This window comes from Molossus molossus, unplaced genomic scaffold, assembly GCF_014108415.1.
Source record: "Molossus molossus isolate mMolMol1 unplaced genomic scaffold, mMolMol1.p scaffold_m16_p_12, whole genome shotgun sequence".
Lineage (NCBI taxonomy): Eukaryota > Metazoa > Chordata > Mammalia > Chiroptera > Molossidae > Molossus > Molossus molossus.
This window is the reverse complement of record NW_023425347.1, coordinates 74,644,023-74,671,009: the sequence shown is the minus strand read 5'-3', so window position 1 is coordinate 74,671,009 and position 26,987 is coordinate 74,644,023. Positions and strand designations below refer to the sequence as shown.

General features: G+C 56.1%; 1 protein-coding gene and 1 pseudogene across 2 annotated transcripts; one reads left to right on the top strand and one right to left on the bottom strand.

Annotated features, from left to right (window-relative positions):
• Nucleotides 1-10,607: 10,607 nt before the first annotated feature.
• EDN2 (endothelin 2) lies at nucleotides 10,608-15,362 on the bottom strand. Of its 2 annotated transcripts, XM_036257499.1 has the most exons (5): nucleotides 15,299-15,362; nucleotides 14,792-14,948; nucleotides 13,245-13,367; nucleotides 12,190-12,288; nucleotides 10,608-10,701 (listed from the first exon to the last, which is right to left on the bottom strand). In XM_036257499.1, the coding sequence occupies exons 1-5, from the start codon at nucleotides 15,360-15,362 to the stop codon at nucleotides 10,608-10,610; spliced, it is 537 nt and encodes a 178-aa protein (XP_036113392.1). The 2 variants fall into 2 exon arrangements, with proteins under 2 accessions (XP_036113392.1, XP_036113393.1); XM_036257500.1 differs by lacking the exon at nucleotides 12,190-12,288.
• Nucleotides 15,363-22,974: 7,612 nt separating this feature from the next.
• Nucleotides 22,975-23,481, top strand: LOC118626793 (annotated as a pseudogene).
• Nucleotides 23,482-26,987: the final 3,506 nt, after the last annotated feature.

Here is a 26,987-nt window from a genome sequence, read left to right as displayed (position 1 = left end):
CAGGTCAGGGCAGGCTCTGGGGATCTAGGAATGTCCTTGTCCTGCAAGTTCACAGACTAGTCGGGAAGGCAGACAAATATGGGGCTGGGTGGTGACCTGGGAATGGGCTTTGACGGGTGGGTAGAAGTTTGTGGGTCAGACCTGAGGTAAGGAGGCAGTACAGGCAGAGGGAGGAGCCGAGGAGCTGGAGTGGCCGAGGGTGGGAGCATGGAAATTGTTCTGGGGACAGGAGGAGGTGAGCAGAGAAAGGGGGCAGATGTCAACGCTTATATTTTGAGCTTCCAGGTAAGTGTGATGACCTGAGTTATAAACAAGGAAATAGAGGCCGAGCGGTTGTGTTTTGTCCAGTTGCTGTCAGGGCAGGGGCTGGTCAGAGCTCTGTCTGATACTCCCCCCACCCAGCCCCACTTGAGACAGAAATGGGAGCCTCTGGGACCAGGACAGAGACCTCCCTGGGTGTGGGGTGGGGATGGAGCTCAGGGTGTGGGCAGCCCTGGAAACTGAGGCCAGGGCTGTCTGCCCTGGCTCCTCCCTCACTTTCCTTTCTGGCCCCTGCACGTGGCAGCCAATGCTGCTGTCGCTGACCCTGGACAGCTCCCTGTAAGCAGGGGAGTAGGAAATCTCCCACTTTGGTGCTTTTAATTCAAACTCCATATGAATATTGCATCTATGATATGTTTGTTTTTAAAATGATTAAGGTTTAGAATGACTTATTAATTACTAAAGTGCTTATTTTGCCTGTAAATAAAGCAGGATGTTCAGGGTTATATAGTAACAACATCTCTCTGTTCCTCAGTGTGAGGAGGGGAGAGCGGTCCAGGCGAGGTGGGGATGTGCCCCGGAGGGAATGTCAGTGTTCACAGACCTTGAGGTGCCACATCTGGGGTACAACTGCACACTTGTGTGTATTCACATCTGCAGAGTCACAGGACTGTATTTCCATACACAGCTCTGCCCGCACTCACTTGAAGCACCCCTAGACCCACACGTGTACGTGCACACCAATGCACACATCCAATCTACACTTCTGTAAACTCCCTGCACGCATTCTTACACATTCTGAGACACAAACACACACACCTGCATGTATGCGCATGTCACTTGTGCACCTGCACACCCCAATCGTGGACTTGTATGCACATCCTGCGGGCACACATATGTAGTCACATGTATGCACACAAATCTCAGCAGCCACAACCAGGCAAAGACTTGCACACTCAGGGGCACTCACAGCCACATATGCTTGAACTTGTTGACATGCACAGGAATATGCCCATGTGTAGATTGCACATGAAAAGCCATCACACGAGACACAAACTTGAATGCCTGCAGCCATGCAGAAGTGTCCCCTGTTGCCCTGAAGAACACACTTTATACAGAGGTGTACCTTGTGTGCTGTGCTCATGCATGGCCTCATATTAGCAGGTGGCACTCTGGTGTACTAAGCTCACCATGCTGCATCAACTTCATAGGGAGGGAGCCTCAGATGTCTGGCCCCTCTTCTACCCTCCCTGCACCTCCCCTGCCCCCAGTCTGCCCTCCCAGGAGGAGCCCTCCTTCCACCTTAATGCGCATGGCAATGGAGCAGATTCGGTACCTGCTCACGGGGAAGGCTCTCCCCAGCCCTGCAGCTGGAAACCTGGAGCCCTGCAGGGACAGCAGCCTGCCTGGGTCCACACAGCAAAACCTGGGCCAGAGGCAAGATCCGAAAGGCTGGTTTGGATCGCAGGCTGAGAGGGAACCAGAATGCTCCACGCTTCTCCTCTTCAAAACACCTGCAGGTCCTGGTGCCAAAAGTCTCCCATTCCAAATGCTTTCCAATGATGATGCCATCCTGTGAAGGGCCCTATTTATTTATTCAGAAAGTGTGGGGTCAGCTGAGGATGAGGCTGGCCAGCCCCTTCTCCATCCTCAAGTTCCCTGGGGGACCAACTGAGAGGCTGTGGGATAATGTCAGCCACAGAGAGGCAGGCCTGGAGCCCGACAGGATCCTAGATCCCAGCACTGGAGGACCCCGGAGGCGTCCTCTGGGGAGGGAGACACCAGAGCCTCCAGGGCCCTCATCAACCCGGTAGCATCAGGTGTGTCTCTTCTGCACATCAGATTCCTTATGAAGAAATGGCTTCTCCATCAGAGAAGCTGGAGGGGGTGTGAGGAACAGGACACTCACCCAGTGGGGGCAGGAGTGCAAATAGAACCTCCTTCTTGCCAGAATATTGTGAATGTGCTTGTCCTTTGATCCAGCGTTCTCACATGTCAAAATCTGTTCTTTGTGGACAAAGATGTATGAACAAGGTGTTTACTGCCGCATGTTTAGGAAAACAGTAGATGAAGGACATCCTAACGGCATCAGCAGGTGAATGGTTAAGTAAATAAGGGTCTGTCCATGCCAGGGACCACCACGAAGCTGTTAAAACGAAGCCTGGCGTGGATCCAGTGGACTGGTCCAGGAAGATGCCTATGAAGTGAGGAAGTCAGATTGCACCACAGTGGAGAAGCGTATGCCTCCATTTATTATTGTAAACACCTTTAAAAATTAGATATAAAGCATATATCTGAATTTATAGAAAAAGTGACATAACCCATTCTCATAGTACCATGGAGTGGGAGGCAGAAGAAGACTTAATTTTTAAAAATTCTTACCTGAGGATATTTTTCCATTGATTTTTCAGAGAGAGTGGGAGGGAGGGGAGGGGAGGGGGGGGGAGAGAGAGAGGAACATCGATGCAAAAGGGACACATCGATTGGTTGCCTCCCATATGACCCCGACCAGGGCTGGGCATCGAACCTACAACCAAGGTACATGCCCTTGACTGGGAATTGCACACGTGACTCTTTGGTCCATGGGCTGATACTCTATCTGCTGAGCCAAACCGGGACAGAAAACTTAATTTTTATTCTAGATACTCCTTATATTTTCATTTCTTGTTTGTTTTGAACCACAAGCTTTTATAAGTGTATTGTCTTACTTTGTAACTATATTAATAAAGTATTAAGATTCCTCTTAAACATCTTAAAAAAGCATTAAGATCCTTGTCTCATTAGATGGAGGCCCTGAGGAGGCAGAGACCCCCCCAGGTCACAAGTGGCCTCCACTTCAGCTATAGCCCTGACTGCGACCCCACCCAAGGATCCTTCTTCTGCCTCCCAGTGTTGGGAGACTGGGGCCAGGAGAAGAACCAAAGCTTAGGGGGAATGGGTGGGGAAATAGGCTCTGGGCTGTAGGCCACAGACACTCAGCAGAGGGGGCAGGCCCAGCCAGGTGTGGAGAGATGTCCTTGTCTTGGGAAGAATCACCTGTGTGCTGAGACAGCAATTCTTTATCACCGAGCGTCCTGACACCCCTGTCCTAGCTGGGGGTTTTGCCTGGTAGGCTCTGGCTCTACCACCTTCAGAAATGCTGCTAAGAAATGCTACCCTTTGCTAAGTGGCCAGCTGATGCCACCTCTGCGGGTGCTGACCTACACTATCTTACCCTGACCACGGAGACAGTGGCCCAATGGCCAAAGCCATCATCTCTGGATCTAGACTCCTGGGGCAAAGTCCCCCACTGTCACTCACTAGCTAAGTGACCTGGGAAGGGCTACTTAACTTCTCTGGACCTCAATCCCTTGTCTCTATGATAACATAAGGGCTGAAGTAAAGTGCTTAGGCCAGAAAGCGGAAACAACCCAAATGTCCGTCAGCGGATGAACAGATAAACCAAATGCGGTCTCCCTTGCGACGGCATAGTATTCGGCCACGGAAATGGATGAAGTACTGACACAGGCTACATGTGGATGAGCCTGGAAAACATTATGCTAAATGAAAGAAGACAGACCAAAGGCCACATATTGTATGATTACATTAACAGGGAATGTCCAGAGTAGACAAATCCGCAGAGACAGAGAGTAGATTCGTGATTTCCAGTGGCTGGGGGGATGCAGGGTATGGGGAGTGGCTGCTACAGGGCGCAGCGTTTCTTTCTGGGGTGATGAAAAGTTTCTGGAATTAGATAGTGGTGATGGTTGCATAACTTTGTGACTATATTAAAAATCACTAAATTGTACACTTTGAAAGAGCGAATATTATGAATTATGACTCAATAAAAAAATATGTAGCAAAAAGGAATTAGGGATGAATACAAAATGTATGTATAAAGGTAGCATGCAGTGTTATGCTATTGGTGGGAAATTGAACAAACTTAAATACACATTTGTTACCTCAAATGCATTATGGCACAGCCTTATGATGATATAAAATCTTGTTTGGGAAAATTTTAAAAAATTAAATAAAATACTTAGGATGGTGCCTGACACATGAAGTATCATCAGTGTGGCTCTTTTTTTTTTTTTTTTTTTTTTTTTTAATTTTATTTTTTTATCCTCACCCGAGGACATTTTTCCATTTTCTGTTCAGATAGAGCGGGAGGGAGAGAGAGAGAGAAACATCGATGTGAAGGGACACATCGAGTGGCTGCCACCCGCACGACCAACCAGGGCCGGGGACAAACTGCAACCAAGGTACGTGCCCTTAGCGGGAACCGAACCCGGTCTCTCCGGACCGCAGGCCGACACTCTAACCGCTGAGCCAAACTGGCCAGGGCAGTGTGTGGCTCTTTATTCATGAACCCAGGTTGGTCCTCTCATCCCCTCAGGACAGATGAGGAAACTGAGGCCCAGAGCAGGAACGTGACATGGCTACACGGCCCTGGTCTGCAGCCAAGGAAGGGCAGAGTCTCGGGTTCTAGCCAGTCAGGGCCCCCCACTGGCTCCACCACTTTCTAGCTGTAGAACCCTGGCCCAGCCAGCCAGTCCCTGCAGCACTCTGAGCCTCCCCCGTGGTCCCCGGCCACCCGTGGAGGGGACTAGCGCCTAGAGGAGTCTCTGAGAGTGCCACCCGGCTGGTGGTGCTGGGACCGTGCCTCTGGGACCAAATCAGGGAGACCCCAGGAGCAGAAGCACTTCCTCCAGCCCACCTGCCTGCAGTAGCCTGGAGCAGCGAGTGTCTGCAGGTGCCCTGAGGGCCAGAGGAGAGAGCCCCGCAGGAAACTTTGGGGAGAGGCAATTCAGGAGGGCTGTGGCCCTTCCCCCTGCAGCTCCTGAGCCCCCCTCTTTTCTGTTAATCCTCACCCAAGGATATTTTCCATTGATTATTAGATAGCGCGGAAGGGAGGTATGGAAAGAGCGAGAGAGAAACATGCATGTGAGAGAGACACATCGATCGGTTACCTCCCAAACGACCCAGGTACATGCCTTTGACTGGGAATCAAACCCGTGACCCTTCGGTCCTCAGGCTGATGCTCTGAATGCTGAGCCACACCGGCCAGGGCCTGATCCCCGTTTTTAGTCTACTGTTTTTGGGAAAGGCCTCCCACCTTCCTGGGACCCCAGTTTTCCCTGCTGAGCCAGTCCAGCACGGTGGCCATGACAACGTGCTCTTGGGGCCCAGACCGCTGGGTCCAGATCCAGCTTCCCCGCCTGTGCTTCTTGATTGCATGTCCCTGGGCAGCGAAATTCACTTCTCTGAGCCTCAGTTTCCTTATCAGCAAAACGGGGACAATCACAGTACCCACCTCGGTGGTCCTTGTAACGATTCCATAAGTGAAGACAACACGCTCTTAGCACAGAGCCTGGCACACGGTGAGCCCTCAGGCCTGCTGGCTATACTATTATCGTGAACACGTGCGTGCGTGGAGGCAAGGGGCTGCCCGGAGCCCCTGCTCCCGCTCCGCCTGCTGGCCCCTCACGCTCTTCAGCACTGAGTGATCCACAGGCTGGGCCGGTGGCATCCTGGCAGGCCTGTCCTGGCAGCTGCTCCCACAAGGCGAGGCCCTTGAGCTTCGGAGAATTAATTAGGCCACATTCCTCTTCCAGGGCTCCTGGCGGGCCTGCACAGGGCCCCCTTCTGAGCTGCTGAGGGCTCTTGGCTCGGGTCCCTGGCAGGCGAGGTGAGGCCCACACTCAGCTCTCCCGGGAGAGGGGCTGGGAGGGCCTCCTGAGCTGGAAGTGCTGGCTGGCTGGGGAGGGGACAGCCACAAGCCAGCTGCCCGAGCCCAGCTCCTGCCCTGGCTCTCCCCTGCTAGCCACCGTCACTGGCTCCCCATCACTCAAGTTCCAAGTCCTGGCTTCGAATGCAGTTTCCAGCCTGGTCCCTGACCAGCAGGCTGGCTGCCTGTCTCCGGATTCTTCCATGCCCTAGCCAGACAAGCCTCACGCTCTTTCCCCAGCTGTGATGCCCTTTCCCCACCCCAGCATGCACCAACCCCACCCATTCCAACCCCCACTCCTACCCCCACCAACTGGAAGGGCTGCTCACAACTTGCTCCATCTCTTGTCCCTTTGTTAACCTCTGTCTGTCTTTCCTGTCAGCCCGGGAGACCCCCGAGGGCAGCAAGTGTGGCTGAATCCAAAGACTTGAAGCAGTGGTGGCCAGCACTCGGATGCCCCCTGGGAGACATTGTCGGAGGCTGTCCTGGGGTGACAGGTGCTGCGGCTCTCCTGCCTGGAGCCCCTTCCCCCACACCAGTGCTCAGTCTTGATCTGGTGCTCAGGAGGGCACTGCCCCTCCCGCCTGCCCCTCTCCAGCCTTCTCCCTGCCCCTTCCTTCTTTTGCTCCCTGAAAGGGGCTGAAAAGGGGCCTTCACTCTGCTGTTCCCTCTGCCTGGAACGCGTGTCCACCTCCTCCTTCGCTTGATTGGTTCCCTCAGGCTTGGCTTCGATGTCACCTCCTTCGGGAAGCCACCCTGGGCTCCTCAACCCAGGAGCCCTGTCAGAGAGACAGACAGCTTCAAAGTTAGTCTGAGACTTAAATCCCACATACTGGCTGTGTGACTCTGAGCAAGTTCGCCTCTCCTTACCCTTCTCTACAACGGGAGTAACAGTGCTAGAACCTGCTGCCCAAGGTCGCTGTGAGGAAGGGCGGGATTCGGATGCGGAACACATTCAGTGAGAGCTCCCTGGACGTGAGCTGTTCCTCTCCTCTTACTGGGGGACAGTGCTTCCTCAAGGGCGCTCCTCTCGGCTGGCTGCGAGGGCAGGGCGTGAGTGTCTGCTCAGGGGACTCTCCAGAGAGGTGATTATTCATAATTATTGAATGGATGGATGGCGCATTCCAGTGATTTATTGCCGCGATAGGCAAATGACTTTTCTGAAGTGAAAATCCAGCAGCCTGGTCTCTATTTTTAATGAGAGAGAGAGAGAGAGAGAGAGAGAGAGAGAGAGAGAGGGAAATGAACTCCTTGGGGCTGTTCCGTGTGTGTGTGTGTGTGTGTGTGTGTGTGTGTGTGTGTGCGCTCGTGTGTGTGGCGGGAGGGGGGGGCAGGGAGGGACAGGGCCCAGCCTGCAGCTTGGATGTGTGGCCGGCCTGGTAGCCCTGGTCGTGGGCCGACTGCCTGGGCCACAGCTCCCGTCTGTGCACGGAACCCGAGCAAATCCAGCTCATTCTGTGCCCTCCTCTGGCCTGTCTTTGCCTGGTGTTCCCTCAAAAGGAACACCCATCTGACTCAAAAGCCTTGATAAAACCTATTAAGTATTTATGGGAAAGGCAGAAAAAGGCAGCAAAAGGGGAGACTTTTTCTGAAATAAAAAAAATAATAATAATAATCCAGGAAAACTTTCTAAAATGTTGACACCTTTCTTCCCAGGGTTCTTTTCCGCTTGGCCGCCACTTCTCACAAGCTTCCCTCTGCTTCTTCCAAGCTCTGCCGCCTTCCCCCAGGCTGCCAGGACCCCAGCTGCCTGGGGTGTGGTCTGGAAGCAGGTGCAGACTTCGGGTGCACACGACCCCTCGGCCCTGCAGACACCCGTCCTGTGGAGAGAGGTGTGACGGAAGGGAGGCCAGGCGGGCCCCCCACAGGGCAGGACCCCCGCAGAGGCCGTGTTTCCAGGGCACTGCAGTGTCACTTTGCCTCCCCGGCTCCCTGGGCCTCTTCTCTTCCCTTCAGTCAGCTCTGTCACTGAATCATCTGGGTCACTGATCTCTGAACTCTGGCCAGGGCCGCTGGGGCCTTTGCCAAGGGCACTGAATGCCTGGGCCCCCGCCACACCCTCAACCAGGACCTTGTCATCCCTCTGCCAGGCTTCCATCGCACCTGCCGCCCTGGGATTGTACCACTCAGCTGTCCGCCTGGCCATTGGCTGTTGTTTTGGGCTCCCAACGGGGGCAGGGTCATTTTGAATGGGCTGCTGGGCTGCCAGGGAGTGAGATTCCCCTGGTACGAAGCTTGGCTGAGATCTGACAGGTGTGCTCTGGCCCTGGGCTGTGGTAGGAAGTGACTGTGCTGGCCCCGTTACACCACCCCTCACCACCCAGGATGCACTGCGGACCCCTAGGGCGAGTCGTAAACTTGTTACCCTGACTGTTGTCCCCTCATTCACTCCCGCCCTGCATCCTCCGGTGGCATATTTCCAAAGCCCAGCTCTGCCCAGGCCCCCTGTGCTCACACACCTCTCGTGGCTCCCCATGACCCCCAAGAGAAAGTCCTTGAGGCCTCGTGGCTTCACTCCTGCGGCACCCCTCACCATGCTCCCGCCACCGGGGTCCTCTGTGGGAACCTCCTCCGCCACTCCCCCTGCCACACCTTCACCTCTCCCGTCCCCCCTGTCTGGAGTTCCCTCCCGAGCTCCTTTCTCTTTATTTCAGGCTTACCCGTCTCCTGAGGCAATGGGAGTAGCCTATGTCTAGGAGCCTTTCTGACGGGCTCTCCTCTCCGCCCAGCCAGCCCAGTCTCTGTCCCCTCAGGTCCTTCAGCTCTGGGCCTGTCCCTGTGACTGCAAGGCCACTGACGGCAGCCACACAGCCTGTGCCACTTATCAGGCCCACGGCTGAGCCCGGCACCAGCACTTATCAGTTTAGTGTTCACACCAGCCCTGCAAGGTAGGGACTATCGTTTGCCATTTTATAGATTAAAAAACCCACAAAACCTGAGGCTCAAAGAGAGAGATTTGTTCAAGGTCATGTGCAGTGCTGATCCATGAATTCAATCAATCAATATTTATTAAATACATATGTTCGATAGACTCTGAATTAAAATCTTGATGCCACCACGTACTTGCTGTGTGACCTTAGGCAAGTCAGTTGCCTTCTCTGTGCATCAGTTTCCTCATCTATAAAGTGGGAATCATAAAAGTACCTATGTCACAGGGCTGTTGTGAGGGGAAACAAGTTACTCTGGGTGAAGTGTCAGGATGCAGCAGGTGTCAACAAGTTACTCTTCCATCAGGGGGCCAGGGATGGCTTTATGGACAAGGCAGGATCAGCAGTGTGTAAATAATTATTTTTCGATTGCTGGCTCAGGCTACAACCTGTCCCTTCTAGCACAGGCCAGCCGGGCGGAAGGGGACAGCCTGCTCCCTGGGAGATCTGGCAGAGGTGGGGCTGTGGGTCCAGGCGATGCGAGAGGGGAGGCCCTGGCTGCTGGTTGTCCCTGGGACTCGGTAGGCTGCTTCATGGGCCTCGGGGGGATTGGCCAACCCAGTCCTAGAACCCTGGGCTTCTTTCATCAGAGGAGTGTCCAGCCATCTCTGGCAGGACCCCACCCAAGGCCCAAGGTGAGAGTCCAGGCCAGGGCCAGGCCGGGGCTCCGCCACAGCCCCCGTCACTGGCCACTAGGACTGCTCACAACCTGGGGATCCCCCCGCCGCAGCCCTCACTGGATAGAGCTGCTCTGGGCCCCCAGCAGCTGCCGGCGGCTCAGGGCGGCTGGAGCAGAGGGAGCCTTGGCTCCTTCCGAACCTGCTTGGGAAAAGCCTGGCCATCGGTTACTGGCCTGAGGGGAACGTAGGTCCTGGAACCCTGGGTGTGAAAGCTACGAATGGCTGTCGGGCACACAGCAGGCAAAGCCTGCAGAGGTGGGTTAGCAGCCAAGATGCCCGGAAAGGGCACAAGAAGTAGAACCCAGGGCTCTGTCACCTGCCCCAGGCTCTTTCCTCCCCCTTTCTGTGTCCCCCTAACTTCCAAGCAGCCCCTTCCCAGGAGGTGCCTCCCACCCCTGCCTCAGCCAAGACAAAATACCAGAAAACATTTCAGTTTATTACAAACACAGTTTGCAGGCAAATAATTGAAAGTCTAAAAAAATACATTACAATAAATAATTGGAATTCTCAAAGTTCTTAGAGCAAATAAGTTATATACAGACAGGCGAAGCAGAGAAGGCCCTTCTCACCAGGAGTGTCCCGAGGGTAAGGGTACAGGACTCGGGAGGCAGAGCTGCAGGGGCAGGCGAAGGCGGCGGGACACCAGCCACTGGGCAGACCCGTCCCGCCTTCAGGGCTGGCTTAGGTGTGAGCATCCATCACGGCGCCTCGATCCTGGTCTGTAGCCAACAGACAGAACACCTCGCAGGACGTGGCCTCCGGGTTAGTTCTTTTCAGCAGGGATGTGGGACCAGAGCCAGAGCGGGAGGCTGCTCTGCAGCCCGGAAGCTGAAGGCTTTCCCGGCGGCCGTGCGAGGGCTCGGAGCTGCCTCGAGGGGGCTCCCCACTGGGGCGAGGAGGCCGGAGCTCCGCGGATCCCAGCAGGTCTGTTTCCTGGTCCAGGGAATAGGTGGAGGGCCTCCCTGCCCTGGGCTGCTCCTCTCCCCCATCTTCACACAGGCTTCCTTCCCAGAGTCTCTCTGGCTCCCAGTACTATCTCTTCCTCCGCCTGGGGTGTGTAGGCCTGGTCTCCCTTGTTGCCTCCTGCTGTCGCCTAGCAAAGCGGATCTTGGCAGAAGAAATGTCCCTGGAATCAAGAAGGGTGGATTCAGCATCTCAGGAGACAGGGACCACCCACGAGTTCCCTGTGAGAGGCAGCAGTAACCGGGACTGCACCCCTTAATCATGGTTGCCCTGGGGTCAGGAGGTGGCCACAGGCCCTGAAAACAAGGTCTGCCCATCAGTACAGGCCAGACCAGGCCTAGAAGCGTCTTTGCCCACAGGGGCTTGGACAAAGCTGATGTTCAACATCAAATGTTGCTGGAATGACCCGACGGTCAAGAACAGCCCACTGTTCATTTCCCAAGACCTGCCTTCCCACTTCCACACCGTGGCTGTTCACCTTCCCCTCACCCAGACTCCCCTACTGCAACTCCCACGCTCAAGTCCCAGCAGAAGGTGGTCCAACCCAGACAAATACGGGTCCTGCCCTCTGAACCCTTGAGGGACTCATGGTGTTCAGGCGGCCTCGTCCTGGCTCAGCGCATTCTAGCCTGGAAGCTAGGAGCTGGCTTCGGTCCCAGCTGTGGGAACTGGGGCAGGTGTCTCCACCTCTCTGAGCCCCTTTCTGATTCACAACAGCCCTGAACTGTTGCGAGAAGGGGTACAGGCTGAGAAACCTCTCTGCCACTCTGAAGGCCAGGCCTTGCGAGTCGGATCTTGATTTTGTTCATCTTAAGACAGTTCCTAAGTATATGTGGGTCCTTCCCACACCATCCTGCCTTTTCTCCTGTGTTCTGCCTCCCCACAAGGATGGGAACCCACAAGGAGCCAAGCTGGGTCCCAGCACTGGCTGGCCCCAAGGGGCCATCAGGGCCAGAGGTAGAACTGACTAATGCCTTCAGGACTCCCGCCAGGGCCAGGCCCTCCTGAGGTGCTGCGTTATGTCAAATCATCTGACCCCACGACAACCCCAGGAGATGGGTAGCACTGCTGTCCCCGTTTCAGAATAGGAACTCAAAGCACAGAGAAGGGACGTGACAAGCCCAAGGTCACAAAGCTTGTTTGTGGCAGGGCTTGGGTTCAAATGAGGCGGTCCTGGCTCAGCAGCTGCCCCTCAGCCGCTCTGCTGCAGGACCAGATGTGGGGTTCTGTTCTGAAGTCAGTTTGGTTGGACAAACATTCATAGGCACCTCCTGGGCCATTCTGAGGCCAGCACAGAGAGCATCTAGTCTGGGGTGGGAGGAAGAAGCAGGCTGGGCTGCTGGTCCTTCTGGACCTCAGCATATGCGAGATGCTCAATTCAGACACAGCCTGAGTGGACACCTGTGGTCCTTCTAGAGTCAAGAACCTTCTAAAAAGTACATTTCTAGGCATAGAGGTTAAAAAGCACAGGCTCTGGAGTCTCCCAGATGCCAGACCGCTGTGTGACCTTGGGAAAGTACCTTCACCTCTCTGAGCCTTAGTTCTTTTAACGGTCTGATGGGGAAGCGGCCCTGCCTTTTCCAGAGAACAAGAGAAATGAGAGGAAATGCGCACGGCCTACAGGGGGCACTCAGGCAGCGCAGGCCCCTACCTCAGCCTTCGGAGGAGCTCTCCTGCAGGGGTCCACGTCTTGCCAGCCTGGAGCATGTGGGCAGGGGACCCAATGCCTGGGTTTGCCATGGTTTCAGCCCTGAATGAACAACAACAGAGCCCAAGTGAGGGGCTGTCCAGGGCCCCAAGGCCATCTGGCCGCAGGCCCAGCCTGGCCCCCGCCCTCCCCCACCTGCCGCGGGAGCAGATCCGTTTCCAGCTCGTGCACCTGGCAGCCTTCCTTTCCCAGGCAGGGTGGGAACACTGAGCTACGGAATGTGTTCTCAGCTTCAGACAGAGGCAGCTGGGTGGCTGGCCTTCTCAGAATCCGGCCACCTGAAGCTGAGTGGGGCCCTTTGCAGGGGAAACTGAGGCAAGGGTGGAGCCACAGCTTGAGTCTCAGAGGAGGAGTTTTCCCACAAACCCTGGTGAGAATGGAGGCTGAGATGCCAAGGCGGTTCCTGCTTCCCCAAATGCTCCAAGTGGGGGAGGGAAAGAACAGAGCTTCCCACCCTTTTACAGATGGAGACACTGAGGCCTAAAGAGTTAGATTTGCAAAGGCCCCCCCAGCAACTCTGTGGTGGCCCTGAAATGGTGCCATGGCCGCCCAATTCCAGATGTTACTCCTTCACGGAGGAAGCTCCAAAGCCCCCCGAGCCTCAGGTCTGAATTCGAGCCCCATGGACTCGGTCAGACGGACCAAGGCTGAAGCCCAGCTCTCCTGACCAGCTGTGTGGACCGACAGGACGAGTCCTGTCTCCTCGGTTCTGGGCTGCCTCAGCTGTTACCAGGGAAGAATCCCCCCTGCCCAGGAGTGCAGCATGGTGCTTTCAGAAGCCCACAGGGCTGGGCAGTGGGAGGGACTCAGGGGTGACTGGTTCCCTGCAAGAAGGGACACTGCCCATAAATCCAGGGCAGCCTATGGGTTCCCAGGACCTGCTCCCCCTCCTCCATTTGCTCCTCTACTCTTCTGCTGGCCCCCCAGACACCTTGCTGTCCAGGGCAGGTCCAGGCTGGCAGCCACCCCTGGCCCCTGCAGGCTAGGTGCCCACTTACCCGGGCCTTCGGTGGCAGAAGGTGGCACACGCAGGGTCTCTGGCACTGGAGCATTCGCAGCGCCTTGGCAGAGAGCGGCGCCGGCGTCTTGGCGGGTTTCCCAGGCCATAAGGAGCTGTCTGTCTGTGGGCGGGCAGCCAGCAAGGTAGTGATGGGGGGGCGGGGAGAAGGAGAGAAAGAGGAAGAGCGGGAGAGGAGGATTAGATAAATCACTGCCATTGGCAAGCAGGGACTGTCCATGCTGCACACTGGGATGGCCTCAAATGCCACCAGGATGGCAGCAAAAGGTGACCAACCCTTGACCTCAAGAAGTCCCACCACAAGCTCCTACCTAGGGGCCAGGTAGCCCCGGACAAGACGCAAGCCTCTCTCCCTCTCTGGGCCCCTGCCCACGCCCCAGGGGGAGTTCTCCCAACCCCCCTCCCAGCCAGGAACTCGAGCTGATAGAACCAGGCTGTCCCCCTGTTCTCAGGGAAGGCCCACAGCTTGCCCTGGAGGAGGGGAGGAAATACCATCGCGCAGAAGTAAACACACAGGCTCACAGCTACGCTGCCCCCACCTGGTCCCCACTTGCCTAGAGGAGTGACATACATGTCTTCGAGTTTTGACTTAAAAATGGTGAGTGTGCATGTGTGTGAGATCGGGTGGGATCGATTTCAGATCAGAGTCTAGCCCAGGCTAGTGGAGGGCAGGGCAGGGGCCCTGTGGCCGGTTGGACCAGCACCTTCGGGTGCCAGAGCTAATTTTAGCTGGTGTGATTGAAGTTGTAATGACTCCAGGTAGACCCGGCAGGCAGGGACTGGCAGGTTCCCAGCCTGAGCTAGTGTTTGGATGTGGATTAACTCCACACACGCTTACGTGCCGGGCTTCTCTTGTCTTTTGCAATTTGGGGAAGGGAAAAAAAACACAAATGCACACAGAGACTTCAACTTGAAGTATGCAGTGGCCCGGAGGCAGTGCGGGTGCAGACAGAACAGACAGCACGGGCCCCCACCCTGGCTCCACCAGGTGACAAAGGGCAGGTTTCTCATCTGTCATTTGGGGACAACAGCAGTACCTGCCTCAGGGGAGGACTGGGGGGTTCACGGGATGATCATGCACGAGCCGTGCTTGGCATAGGGCCTGGCACAGTCGAGACATGGGTGCTGTCATTAATTGTATTATTCTTGGAAGATCATGGCGAGGTAGCATGGCAGAGTGGGTGTGAGCTCTGGCATCCACCGGCCCTAGGATGGAGCTTCCTCCTACCACTCACTCCGTCCTGTGATCTTGCAGAAAGCACCTAAACCCTCTGAGCCTCAGTACCCTGATCTGCAAAATGGAGCCAACACTTTCTTACAGGCTGCTGTGAGATTCTCATGAGACAACCCTCTATACTGCTCAGGTGGCCTCCACATGGGAGTTAAAACAATACCGGCTAACTATCGATATTAGCCCAGTGCTCCCATCTGGAGGGTGTACTGTGCCCAAGGTTCCACAGCACGCCCATAGCCCCCTGCCCCTGCCCCACGCCTAGCAGCCCCGCCGGGATCCCCACGGTAGCTCACCCGGGAGTGTTCACCCAGATGATGTCCAGGTGGCAGAAGTAGACGCACTCCTTGTCCAGCCAGGAGCTGCAGGAGCAACGCCGAGGCCGCAGGTGGGAGCCTGGGGCATGGGGCGAGGGCACTGGCTGCTCCTGGGTGGCAGCGGCCTGGCCCTTGCCTGCACGCAGGAGGGAGAGAGAGGTGGAGAGGTGGGTCAGGACGCCTGGCACAGCTGGAATAGGGGGACCTGCCAGGCTCCTCCTCTTGCATAATCGAGGAAGTTGGCACTCTCACTGCTCGGAGCTCCGGACCAGCCCGGGGAAGCCTCGGCAGCCCAGGTGGGAAGGGCGCGCGCTGCCCTGTGCCAGCAGCACCTCTGTACTGGCCGAGCCCCCTGTCACTGCCACTGCTGTTGGGCTCCCGCTGCCCTGCATGTCCCCAGCTCGCTTGTGGGGCGCCGCGCTCCCCGGGGCAGACACCGCTGAACAGACCCGGGGCTGCTGCAGCAGGCGAGGCCAGACGGCTCACCTTCGTTCAGGGCCACGAGCAGGGCCAGAGCGACGGAGCACCAGGCAGTGGGCACAGCAACCATAGCGGCGCGGCGGCGGAGCACACGGCTGGATGGGAGCAGGGAGCAGGGAGGGAGAGTGCTGCCCGCGTCCTGCTGCCAAGCTGAGCCGAGCCGATAGCTCAGTGCCTCGGTGCCCTGGCTGCTTCTTATAAGCAGTTCCCCGCCCCTGCGGTCCAGCCCTGCCGCACTGCACCAGCAGGCGGAGGGCCCAGAGCCAGGGACACCGCCTCCTCCTGGGGCGTCTGGCCCGCCCCAGCCTTCACGGTGGGGGACAGAGGAGGGCGGAGGCGGGCGGAAGGCCCAGCTCCTCCCTCTGAGCTTGGCGCACCTCGGGAGTGCTGAGGCTCCTCTGCACCCCCAGCGACTCCGACTCCTCTCCGGCCCTAGGACTTCCTCAAATCATTCCCTAAAGCGCCCCAGAGCTCCTCCCCCACTCTCCCCTGGGCTGCTGCCCCGGTCTTGCCCAGAACTAAGAGTTTGAAAGGGGAGCGTGAGAAAAACCTTCCCTCTCCTTGGAGAGGCCCTGCAGTCCTGCCTCCCTCCTGCCAGCCAAGCTGAGGAGCCCTTTCTATGCTGTAGGAGGTGAGAGGCCAGCTTATGGCTGTGTGGCCTTGGGCAGGTCAGAGCCCTCTCTGGGCCTGCTCCCCTCAGTGAAGGACACCCCTCTGTCCCCGGACCAGTCTGGAGCTGCCTCATCTCACTTCACCCAGGAAGCGCCCCCTCCCCTCCTTCCACCCCAGGGCCTGGGGACAGAGGTTCTGGTCCCTTCCAGAACCTTTGTAGCTGTGGCCAAGGATATCTCTCCTAGGACTCAGTTTCCTTGTTTGCAAAACAAAGTAAAAATGGGGGGTTCTTAGTGTGTTGGCTCACAGGTTCCATTGAGACTAACAAAGGGGGCTTCAGAGTCCTTTCCAGAAATGTGTCCTGTGGGCCCACACAAAGTGTCCCTTGAAAGGTCCATCTCGGACGGGACAGGATGTCTTGGCTCACCTCCGTAGCCACTTTCTGCAAAAAAGACCAGGTGGTGGGGGTGCTCGCCAAGGGCCAGTGTTTGCCCCCTGCCCCTCTGCTGGCTCAGAAGCTGGGCCTTGCTGGAGACAAGAGCAGGGGTTTGGGGGGGGGGTGTTGGTGAGTCAAGCAGTTCGTGGAACTGGCAGCTGCCCCCTGTCCCTGTGCAGATCTGGCTCAGGGTCCACCTCTCGGCATCTTCCCAGGGACACTGTCTCCGGGCCCAATAGGAAAGGCAGTCACTTCTTGGAAATCCCAGAGTCCAGGCTCTTGCGCCTGCCTGACTCATGACATTGAGCTTATCTCCCGGGCAATCGAGGTCCAGAACTCCAGAGGAGGCAGGGCCAGAGCCTGCCTGGCACACAGTAGGAGCCTTCTGAGTGAGGGCACTCTGGAGAGGGGGTGAACGAATAAATGCCTGGCTTTGAACTGGGGAACTGGCTCTGCAGGGACCCAGGCTGCCCAATGTCTAGTTCCTATGTTCAGCAGCAATTTTGTCACTAGATATTTATGAAGGGGGAAATAGAGGACCACAAAGAAAAAGGCAATTTTGCTTTTCCGTAGCGTCCAGAGCACACGTGTATGTGTGTGGATGCGCGCGTGCATGTTCCTGGTAGAACAGAGCAGAACGGAAGGAGGGAGAGACCTAGCAGCATTGTCTTCCTCCCTGCAGGCTGGGTCAGGCTGCAGTGGATTCAGGAACAAGCATTCCTGGGCACCTACTGTGTGCTCAGAGCTTTCGTGTCCTCTTCCTCACGACCCCAGGAGGCAGCTGCTATGGGCTGGCTATCAGCTCCACAGCTGCCCGGGAGGAAGCGGAGCCTGGCCAATGGCACCCAGCTGGCAGGCGCAGAGCCCGCTCTGGGACTCCGATCTCTGCCTCTCCCGCAAACCAGGGACTCCCCCTGTAGTGCTCACTGCCTTCTCCCGCAGGGCACCTCTCGAAGAATTTAGAAGAGTATTTCTGGAATGAGGTGAGCAATTCTCCCAGTCATTTCTGTTAGCCTCGGAGAGAATATAAATACAGAATTAAGCAGGGTGAGGGTGGGGATAGGAGGTGGATAGAGAATTCAGACCGCTGAACCGTGAAGAGAGAAAGAGGCAAAAGCAGGTCAGCGGGGAGACAGAGGGGTCAGGGTGGGGAGGAAAACAAGCGGGAGGCAGATAAAGACGGCCAGGAGAGCCAGGGAGGACAAGGAAGCAGAGCCCAGCCAGAGAGAAAGAACTAGGATTTGAGAAAGGAAAAGAGAAAGACATTGGGAGTGAGAGCGAAGGTTCTAATGTGTCTAATCTTTACACAAATGCCAAGTGCCTGCTCAGGACAATAGGGAGCCAGAGGCTCCTAGTCTGGGAAACAAAACAGAAGAATTAAAGGGACCAGGAGACAGAATCCCGCTCTGGTGTGAAAGGAGGGTGACGACAGGGCAGGGGCCACCACCCGGCCGGCAGGGTCAGCCCAGGGAGCTGTGCCGACTCCAGTTTCCTCTCTTCCCTGCCCTCAGCCCAGCTGGGCAGAGGGGCTCCTGGGAGATGAGAGGCCCAGCCCAAGGAACCTGAGCAAGCCCAGGTCTTAGGGGTGACAGCTTTACGGAAACAACACTACTCCACCAGCAAGAGTTGGTTTCCAGGTTGAGAAAATAAAGCGTAGTTAAAAATAGCCAGCCCAACCCCCTAGGGCTCTGAGTCTGGGCCCTGAACCTGCACCTCTGCCGCACCCGGCTGGCCTGGCTGCACAGCCCCCTACACCATGGCACCGGCCTGGCCCCCACCAATGCCCCAGCCAGCTGCCCTGCTGCACTCCCCAGCTGGCCCGGCCCTGCTGCCTGCCGGGGCTAGTAAAGCCTGCAGATCCAGGGGCACGGACTCCCTGAGGTCTCCAGCAGGATTTGGGCATAGCTTTGCACACACAGTAATTTGCTCCACTTCTGCTTGACGTCAGCTTAATCCAAGAGAGAGAGAGAGATTTACTCTGGCTGGGTTGGTTGGCGTGTCAACCCCCAAAGGTTGCGGGTTTGATTCCCAGTCAGGGCACATACCCAGGGAGTGGGTTTGACCCTTGGCTGGGGCGATGGGAGGCAACCAGTCGATGTTTCTCTCTCACATAGATGTTCTCTCTCTCCCTTCCTTTCCATCTAAAATCAATAAAAATATCCTCAGGTGTGGATTAAAAAAAATAGAGGAAGAGATTTGTGGGGAGGGCAGGCTGGCAGAAGAGGGCGGTGTGAGACTCTGCTAGAACCGCCCTCTGGAAATCCTTTCCAGCCCCCGCTCCCATTCTCTGAATGAGATAACTGTGGTCTAAGAGGAGCATCATCTTCAAGACAGTGATGGGGCCAGACGTGTTCTCCTGGCTGCTAATCCAGCCTCACCCTCCCCGTGCAGCAGTGACTCTCGCAGGGGTCCCAGTTGAGCTTGAGACTCTGGGTCCATTTGCCCAGGAAGGACCAGGGCACTGGGACAGGGCTGGGCCGTCTTCCTGAGCACCCCAGGACTCTCTCTTCACATCTGCACTGAGTAAATGTGGGTCCCTCGAACAGCTGTCTGGCAGCTGTGGACACTGGGAGGGCGGATGCCAAGGGGTGAAGATAAAATGTCCTGGTGATGCTGCCCCACAGGGCAGGCATTGGCTGGAGCAACGGACTTTTGTCCCAGCTCAGCTATTCATGCTGTGTGACCTTGGGCAAGTCCCATTCTTTCCCTGGAAAACTTTCCTGTCTTCCCACTGACACCAAGGGACACTCCCAGCATTGACCGCCGGTGACTTTCACAGTCAACCTGCCCCGAGTGCATTTAGAACTCCCCAGACTATACTGTGGCTGTCTCCCCGCTCAGGACCCTCTGCCCCCTCACCTCTGGAAAACCGGCCACTTCCCCCTCGCTACCTGGCCCCTCCGGGTTTCAGAGAGTTCTGCTTGCAGCCCTGATGGAAGGGACACAGTGTCTTGGTTGCAGGCACATACCGTGCCGGCGGCTTAGTAGAGCGAGCAGCTCGGAGGATGGGGCTGGCCAGGGGGAGATGTCTGGAGCCCCAGGGAATGGGGGACTGAGGAGGGTATGGCCCTGGAGCCAGCCTGGCTTGGGGACTTAGGAACTGAGGGAGTTCAGACATTCCTATCCACATTTACCCCCAGGGTACATCCCCAAGGCTGTGGGTCAAGGCTGCCCCCACTCAGCCCCAGGGCCTCTTTCTGGTGGGTGGTCTGGGCCTCCTGCCAGCGGCGAGGCTCACCCTGAGCCAGCAGGGCCTGACGCTGCCCACACCATTGTCCCACACCGGGTCCCCACAAGGGCAGCCTCGGCCCTGCGGGGCCAGCTCACTTGGTCTCCACGGCTTCCCTCGGAGGACACCCCCTTATTAGTTATCCTTGTCCCTCCCCCTCAGCCATTTGGAAAGATTGATATCTCCCACATGAACTGTACTTTTAAAGGAATAATTCATGTGCCCTGTTTGTTATTAATCTAAGGGTAATCAGAACAGGTCAGCGAGCCCACGCAACTGCTGGAATTTCAGCTGACAGCAGACATTATTCAGTCAAGACTCCCTGTAAGTCCGGCTGGACTTTCTGAAACAAGAAAACCACCTCGGGACGCAGCAGCCAGGGTGGAAGTCTCTGAACGCAGAGCTTTTGAGTTTCCTCCAAAGAGCAAAGGGCCCACTTGCCCACTTCGCCTTTAAGGGGTGTGGGGTAAACACACATTTCTCGAGTAATTAATATATTCTAAGCGCCGTGGTAAGTGATTTACATACATTACCTTTATTAACTGTCACAACATACCTGGAAGGGTGGGTACCATAATTAGTTCCTATTTTATAAATGAGGAAACTGGCTCATGACTTGCTCAGTGTCTAAGCCAAGGTTAGAAAGCAGATCTGGGTAACTCCAAAGCCCTAGCCCTGAGCCCTGAGTGTTCGCAATATGTTTTCTCATCCAGTGGGGAGCCCTCCTGCAGCAACTATTCTCCAGGGGTCCCTTCCCTGCTCTTAGCAAACAGAGAGCTCTGTGCAGACTGGGAAAGTAGGGAGCCCAGAAGCAGAGGTAGCTTCTCAAATGCATCGGTGGGAGCCCTCAGACAGTGGCTGGGGTCTGGTCCCAGCCGTTAGGTAGGTAAGGACAGTCCATTCTTATTTCACCGGATGTCCGCAATAGACTTGGGAGGCATGCTGGGCTCATGAGTCGCACTTTACAGATGAAGTCTTTCCAGATAAGATTCTCACTTTACAGAAAAGGGAGTGACTTCCTCAGAGTCATACAATGAACAAGAGGCAAGGTTAGAACTTTTCCCCTATACTCATCTGCTATGGGACCAAGCCTATATGACATATCTGCAATGATCCAGCCATCTATCTGTCATCCATCCATCCATCCATCCTCCATCCATTCATCAGTTCAACTTCCCATGCCCATATCCATTTATCTATCCTTCCTTTTCCTTCCTTCCTTCCTTCCTTCCTTCCTTCCTTCCTTCCTTCCTTCCTTCCTTCCTCCCTTCCTTCCTTCCTCCCTCCCTTCCTCCCTTCCTCCCTTCCATTCATCCATCCTCCCATCCATCTACACAACCGGCCTCCCATGCATCCGTCTTCTTCCATGACAGATGCGATTAGAACGATAAGAAGGGTCAAAGCTGGAAGAGTGTTGAATGGCACATCACACTTGTCCTGAAACAGTTGGTTATTTCCCGGGGACAGGTATGTCTCTCTACTGGCGATGAGCTCAGTGAGGCATGGTCTTCTCCGGAATTCCCATCCCAGGGCCCAGAACAGGCCCGAGGGCATGGTCCGAGCGCGCTGGAGTGAAATGGAAAGTATGAGATGGCTTCGTCTCACACACAAAGGCTGTCTGTGCACAGTCACCCCTCCTGAGGAGGGGATCAAGGTCCCTTTTGTTGCCTGATACCATCTTCACAATGCTCTAATGGAGAAGAGCTGACTATCTTTAAGAAAAATATCAGACAGGCAGCCAGAGAGGGAAGGACACTTGACCTAGACCTAGATGAGGAGCCTGAGGTCCAGGGGGAGGAAGATCTTTCCAGAGGCCGCCCTGCCAGGCCTGGATCCGAGAAACCCAGACTGCCTGGACTCTTCCCTCTCTGAGGCCTGGGCACCTGCACCTCCATCCCACCACCGCCACCAGCCAGGACTTGCAGCTGGTGGTTCTTCAGCCACACCCACTCTGTTGCCTAGAACCCATGTTTTCCAAGGCACACCCAACACCTCACCAGGAGGCCGCCTTTCCCCTCTGGGAAGGGGTGAGCCACCGGGAGGCCAGGCCATGCAAAGCACTGTATTTCTTTCTAGAAGTAAGTGTCAGCTAAAAATAAGTGCCCGCTGACTATATCATCAGGGTAACTTGGTGCCCAGCAGGCAGGCAAAACCTGGGGTTTCCAAGTAATTTCGGGCTGACATCCTGAGCAGAGGTGTGCCTGGGACACCTCCTGGCCTGAAGGCCTTGGACTTCCCACCCAGCTCCAGGGAATCCTGGGCCATGAATGGCCGGGAGGGGCACAGCGGGCTCTTCTAGGCAGGAGGGAGGTCAAGAGCTGAAACCACCGCCCGGAGCTGGCTTGGGGTACGGGGGTGAGTCGGGGCCATCCCCCCTCTGGAACCTGTGAGGCTTGGCGAATCCAGCTGCCAGCTTCAGGGCCCTGTGACTCAAGCTCGGATCCCATCCCCACTGCTGTCCTCCTGCGTACAAGTGTCCAGCACTACACCAGGCCAGAGTAGCATAGGGCAGGGTCGGCCAGTCTAGGGTCTGGTTCTGTTGCTCCCTAGCCATGTGACCAAGAGCACACCTTGGTTTAACGTTCCCAAATGTCAGAGGTCACATCCATCAAAAGCATCAAAGAAGACCCCTCCCCCCTGCTGCTGAGAGGCTGTGGCAAGGACAGTTGAGGGTCTGGCCCGTTGTCTGGCATGGGAGGGTTCTGCTGGTCAGTCTCTGTCTTCCCCTCCTCACCTGGGCTGCAGGGTATGTGGGGCCTCTCGGCGGGACCCCGTCCGGGAAGCAGTGGTGTATGTGTGTATGTGTGTATGGGTGGTGGTGGCTGTAGGGGCGGATCCCCATGGACAGTCCCTCCAGGGCCCTGCGGCCACCCGGCTCACTCCGCACCACCACATTGGCTTTGGCTCTCCACACAGCCACAGCCGAGAACTGGACTGAGATTTGGGTCAGAGCTGCCTTCCTATGAAAACCAAGCCTGGCGTCAGGGTGAAGTGTCTCACCACGCCCTAATGCCCACCCTGGCTTGGGGTCTGACTCTGAACTATCTGTCCTTCCTCATCCCAACAACAATGATCTGGGTGCCCAAGGCTAAGCCCACCAGGCCCCAGGGCTGGTCACTCCCTGGACACACTACAGACTTTCTTGCTTCTGTGTATCTGTGCAATTTGGGGCCTCCCAGGCTCCTTCCATTCTTACTTGATGTAATCTGTCCATCCTTCAAGGGCTGTCACAATTAACACCTCCCCTAGGAAGCCTTCCTGACCCCGTCTGAGACACGAGATGTGAAACTCACCTATAGCCACCTCTGTCTAATTACATGTGCCCTTTCCTCCTTCTCCCAGCCCGTTTTCTCATCTATAAAATGGGTATAATTGCTTTTCCCCATCTTTCTGGCAGCCGCAGCCATGAAGGTTGAACTGTGCAGTTTCAGCGGGTACAAGATCTACCCCGCGCACAGGGGGCGCTACTCCAGGCCCACGGGAAGGCTTTCCAACTTCTTAGTGCAAACTGTGAGTCGGCACTCCTCTCCAAGAGGAATCCTCAACAGAGGACTGTCCTCTAGAGAAGAAAGCACAAAAGGGACCGTTGGAAGAAGCCAAGAGAACAGAACCTACCGTGCCGTCAGATTCCAGAGGGCAGTCACTGGCGCCTCTCTTGCTGATGTCATGGCCGAGCGGAGTCAGAAGCCTGAAGTTAGGAAGGCTCGCCGAGAACAAGCTATCAGGGCTGCCGAGGAGGCACGAAAAGCTAAGCAAGCACCTAAAGAGACAGCGGTGGCCACTGCGAGGGCTCCCACAAAGGCAGCACCTAAGCAAAAGATTGTGAAACCTGTGGGAGTTTCTGCTCCTGCGCTGGTGGAAAATGCAAAGTTGGCAGATCAGAATTTCAAATCAAGACCTATCAAATATTAAAAATCTATTTCAAAGTGGGCATAATCATGGTAACATGGCTGTGGTAAGGAATAAATGAGCCAGAGCTCCATCCGTGGTGGCCATCGTTATTGATCACACTCATTACAGAGCACGCTCATGTTCCTGTTCTCACCAATCCTCACAGCGTCACCCTGCGAGGTGTGTCAGGGCATCGATGTGCAGGTGAGGCTCAGACTCGGAGAGGCTGGCGGGCTTGATCTGTAATGGTCAGGATTCAAAGCTAGGTCTGTCTGACCCCAGGGTCAGTGCCATTCTTACTCCCCCTGTCCTTCTCTGCCTATGTAGCCTGCCCCAGCCTCTGTCCCTTTGTCCAGGTCACATGCTCAATAAATACCTGTGAATTGGGAATGGGGAGGTCAGAGAAATTTTTTCCAAGGTCCACTCTTCCTCCACTGGCCCCAGCCCAGGTTCATCGGGTCCCCACACTGAGGGAGCTGCCTCTTGAGCATGTGGGACAAGATAAAGACAGATGCTTCATGGGCTGGTGACAGCACAGCTGTTTCCTGCCGTGTGTTTCAAGGAAAACACTGGACACTGTTGCGTTTGGGCAGATGAGCTCTGTGAGCCCCCAGAGTACTGTCTCTGAGACTGGGAGGTGAGGCTGTCCTGGGTCCAGGGAGGCAGCTCCCAGGCTGGGAAGCGGGAGATGTGGGGTTGCAGGCTTGGCTGCTTCCAGCTGGGAGGCTGCAGGCAAACCCCTTCTCTTGCCTGAGCACCAGCTTCGTCTCCGTGAAATGAGGGGCTTTGTGGGTGCCCTGGAGACTGGAAAGTGTAAGGTCAGAAAGTGCAGCCCAGAAAGACCTCTTCAGAGAGCCTTCTGCACTCACCTAGGGAAGTTTGGAGCTCAGCCTGCAGAGGGTACCCTGGAGCTTCAGTGCCCAGGGAGCTCCCCCGATGCTCGGCCCTCATCAAAGGAAGAGCCAGAACTCTCCTCCCGTCTCCCCATCATTCATTGAAAGCATTCCGGGCTCACTAAGTGTCTGGTACCCATGCCTGGTCCCTGGTTCCAAACCCTTTACATATATTATCACCTTTAATCACCAAAGCAAGAGGTCACTTGTCTGATTATTCCCATTTTGCAGATGAGGAGCCTGAGGCCCAGAGAGGTAAAGGGGCTTGTGCAAGGACACACAGCCATTTGAATCTAGATCTGCCTGTCTCACAGGCTACATTTATTTTTTAGTCCTCACCAGAGGATATTTTTCCATTTAACTTCATATAGAGTCGGGGGGTGGGGGGTGGCAAGAGAAACATTGGCATGAAAGAGACTCATCGATTGGTTGCCTCCAGCATAACCCTGACCAGGGCTGGGACTGAACCACAACTGAGCTATATGCCCTTGACTGAAATCGAACCCATGACTCTTTGGTCCACGGGCCGACGCTCTAACCGCTGAGCCAAACTGGCCAGGGCACGGGCTGCATTCTTAAGCGCTATCCTGACAAATGTGATCTCATAGAGAATCCTCATGGGATGCAGCTTACTATTATTACCCTCTTTTTTTCAGATGGGGAAAGTGAGGTAGCTTGTCTGAGGTCATCCATTTAGCAAGGAAGGAGCTGGGATTTGGTCCCAGGTCAGTCTGAATCCTTAGCCTAAGCTTTCAATTTCAATTCTAGAGTTTCCTGCTAGGGCCAGAGAGGACCTAAAAGCAGAGCCTGGGGGTGGAGTCTGAGGGCAGCGGCAGAGGTGCCCCGGTTCCCCAGCCTGGCTCCTGGGCCTTTAGCGGCAGGAACTGGGAGGCTGGGGGAGAGGACCCGGCTGCTCACGCACGGAGCAGGGTGCCGGCTGGTGAGGTGAGCAGTGACTCAGGGTGGGAGGCCCTGGGCCGGCGAGCAGGCAGTGCGGGCAGCCCAGGCCAGGCCCGGCCATTGCTGGGGTCCCCTGGAGGAGGAGGTTTGGGTAAGGCAGGGCTGAGTCAGCCTAGCGAGATCAGACAGGGAGCTGGGATGGCCCAATGACCTCACGCTTTCATCTGAGCCTGGCAAGGAGCCTCGGGCCCAGGCGGGTCTGGTGGGCCCACCCTGGCAGGTCGGGCACACCCCTTCTTTGTCCACCCGGAGACATGGGGTGTCTTCCTGCAGGTTTCCTGAGGCTGGTGTTGCTGGGACCCTGAAACCCTGTCAGATTGGGAAGCAGCGGTATGGAGCACGGAGCAGCTGTCTAGGGAACAGCACCTCACTCTGCCTCTTAGGCACTGTGACCTGAGCCAAGCGATTCCTCTGAATTTTGACTTCCCGCTCTGTCCTAAGGAGCCACATTAGGACCTCATAAGCTGATGATTCCTGTCCAGTCCCTGGTACACAGTTGGTGTCCTGGAAGGAGTAGGGAGGGAGCGAGCCAGCCATCACCAGCCAGGACCCCACAAGAGAATGGAGGGCTATAGCAGATGGGCCCAAGTCCCCTGGCTGCAGACCCACACACGCTGTCCTGGCTGTTGCCTCTGTGGCTTTGGATAAGGGCCTTCTGAACTCGGGGTCTCAGTTTTCCCAGGTGTCAAATAGTCTTCCTTTTAGGAGGATTATGTCACAGGGTTGCTGAGAGCTCATACCACCAGCTTGGGCCAATACTGGAAGGAAGATAGCAGGACCCATCCCTCTGCGGCCCAGAAGCAGCGAGTTAGCCCCCCCCCCCCCCCCCCCCCACCACCACCATGCTTGCCTGGAAGACATGCCTGGGAGCCTTGTGAGGCCACTGCCTGCCCCCTACCCAGCACTTCCCAAGGTTGGTCCAAAGAGGATGAGGGTTGTCAAGGTCATACAGCTGAATGGATCCACCATCCAAGGGGAGGGGGCCTTTATCTCTCCAGATAAGAAGCCCTGAATGTGCTTGGAAGGCCGCGGCCTCAGATTTGGGTGAATCCCGGGGGTGGGGAGAGGAGGGCCAGAGCTGGGCTGGCTCAGGCTGACCATAAAGCAACCATTCCTCCTGATGCCTCCTCAGGCTGAGTCAGCCAGGGCTGCGGCTGCTTCTGAGTTCACCGCCTGCCACCCAGCCTTGGAACCCAGGCCTCGGGCACAAGGCAGGTTCATAATAATGACCTGGTGATAATGACAGCTGTGTGGGGAGCTGTGCCCACGTGCCAAGCATTCTCTTTGTCTTCATTCATTTGATTCTCCAAACAGGCCTGGGAAGCGGGCAGGGCAGGGCAGGGCAGGACAGGGCCTGGAAGCAGGGTTCAGAGAGGCCGAATAAGCTGCTCAGGGTCACACAGCCAGCAGCAGAAGAGCAGGGTCTTCCAGGTGGGAGGCCGTGCCCTCTGCCACCATGCAGCAAACATTCCAGGCCTGCTCTATATTAGACCTGGGCTGGATCTGTGGGTCTCTGGCCCAGCTGGGATTGGGGGAAAGGGGCCCCAAAGGCACCACTTTTTGCCTGGGGTAGGGACTTGGGAGCATGGAGGGCCTGTAATGAAGGCTGTGTGCAAAGGCCCAGTGTGTGCTCTGTGCTTGGCTCCGTGTTGGCTGAAAGGGAAGGACAGACAA